Consider the following 1,255-nt stretch of genomic DNA (forward strand, 5'->3'; position numbering starts at 1 on the left):
AAAAAAAAAAAAAAAAACAAGACTGCAGAGCACAGTGGTGGAGAGGATGAACTGGACCAGGTGGGGACATGGCTGGGCCAGAGTGAGGTGCAAGGAAAAGAGGTGTGGAAAAGTCGGCTCCACAGTCTGACCCTGCTGCGAGTTCTGGATCTTGCCTGTAGCCAGCCGCACAGACTCACCCTTCAACCTTCTCCTGTCACACTCCTGCCCTGAGATGCTGAGATGCGACCCTTTCTTCCCCATCCTGCCCTGACATACACACAATTTGCCGGTTACCTGGCTGGAAACCTCATACTCCACGTGCTTCAGGAAGAGGCCCTTCTTCTGCGGAATGAGCTCCACCTGCACGGTGTCCCTGGCCAGCAGCTCCTGCAGGGTATGGGACAGCAGCAGTGGGTTCCCCTGCGGCACCTGCATTCGACTGGGGGCTGCGGCCTGCTGCACGATGGCTGGGGGCTTGATGGCCTGGGGTGTCGGCAGATCTGCAGGGGAGAGGGTGAATGACCAGTGAGAACAGCTGCTCAAAAAGTGGAGCCTTGGCCGGGCACGGTGGTGCACCCCTGTAATCCCAGCACTTTGGGATGCCGAGGAGGGAGGATCACATGAGCGCTGGAGTTCAGGACCAGCCTGGGCAATATGGTGAGACCCTGTCTGTACAAAAAATAAAATAAATTGAAAAGCACAGCCTCCCCCTGCTCTGTGCTAGCTCAGCGCGTGGACTCTGGCCACGTCACGCAGAAGGTCCCATCCTCAGCCAGCCACACTCACTCACTCACACTACGGGGCCGAGGCCGGACTCGCTCCCTCACACTACGGAGTCGACGATGGACTCGCTCACTCTCACTACGGAGTCAACACCGGACTCACTCACAGGACCTGCTTATAGCTAGGACTCCCGACCATACACATGGAAGAATTAAGCCAGAAAACTCCAGCCACCTTACGGACAAGAAGTCACCGTGCATCCTGCACAAAGTGGTAAAAGCAAATCAGAGATCCTACGCCCAGCTTGCAAAGAAGAAACCAAAACAAGGTATCATATGTAAAAAGTCGGTTCAGTTTTTAATACAGAGTGAGTTCTAAATAGAAAAAAAGTTGTTGTTTTTTTTTTTTCACATGTTGGCACGCGCCTGCAATCCCAGCTACTCAGGAGGCTGAGGCAGGAGAATTATTGCTTAAACTCAGGAAGCGGAGGATCGCGCCACTGCACTCCAGCCTGGGCAACAGAGACTCTGTCTCAAAAAAAAAAAAAAAA

At 53.4% G+C, this 1,255-nt stretch overlaps 1 protein-coding gene across 1 annotated transcript in view; it reads right to left on the reverse strand.

Annotated features, from left to right (window-relative positions):
* SNX8 (sorting nexin 8) overlaps nt 1–1,255 on the reverse strand; it is a 65,427-nt gene that overhangs the window by 22,041 nt on the left and 42,131 nt on the right. Inside the window, exon 2 of the mRNA XM_011956999.1 lies at nt 277–482. Within this exon, the coding sequence (XP_011812389.1) occupies nt 277–482 (206 nt within the window). The remainder of the gene's footprint in view (nt 1–276; nt 483–1,255) is intronic.

This window comes from Colobus angolensis, unplaced genomic scaffold (genome assembly GCF_000951035.1).
Source record: "Colobus angolensis palliatus isolate OR3802 unplaced genomic scaffold, Cang.pa_1.0 Scaffold43, whole genome shotgun sequence".
NCBI classification, from domain to species: Eukaryota; Metazoa; Chordata; class Mammalia; order Primates; family Cercopithecidae; genus Colobus; species Colobus angolensis.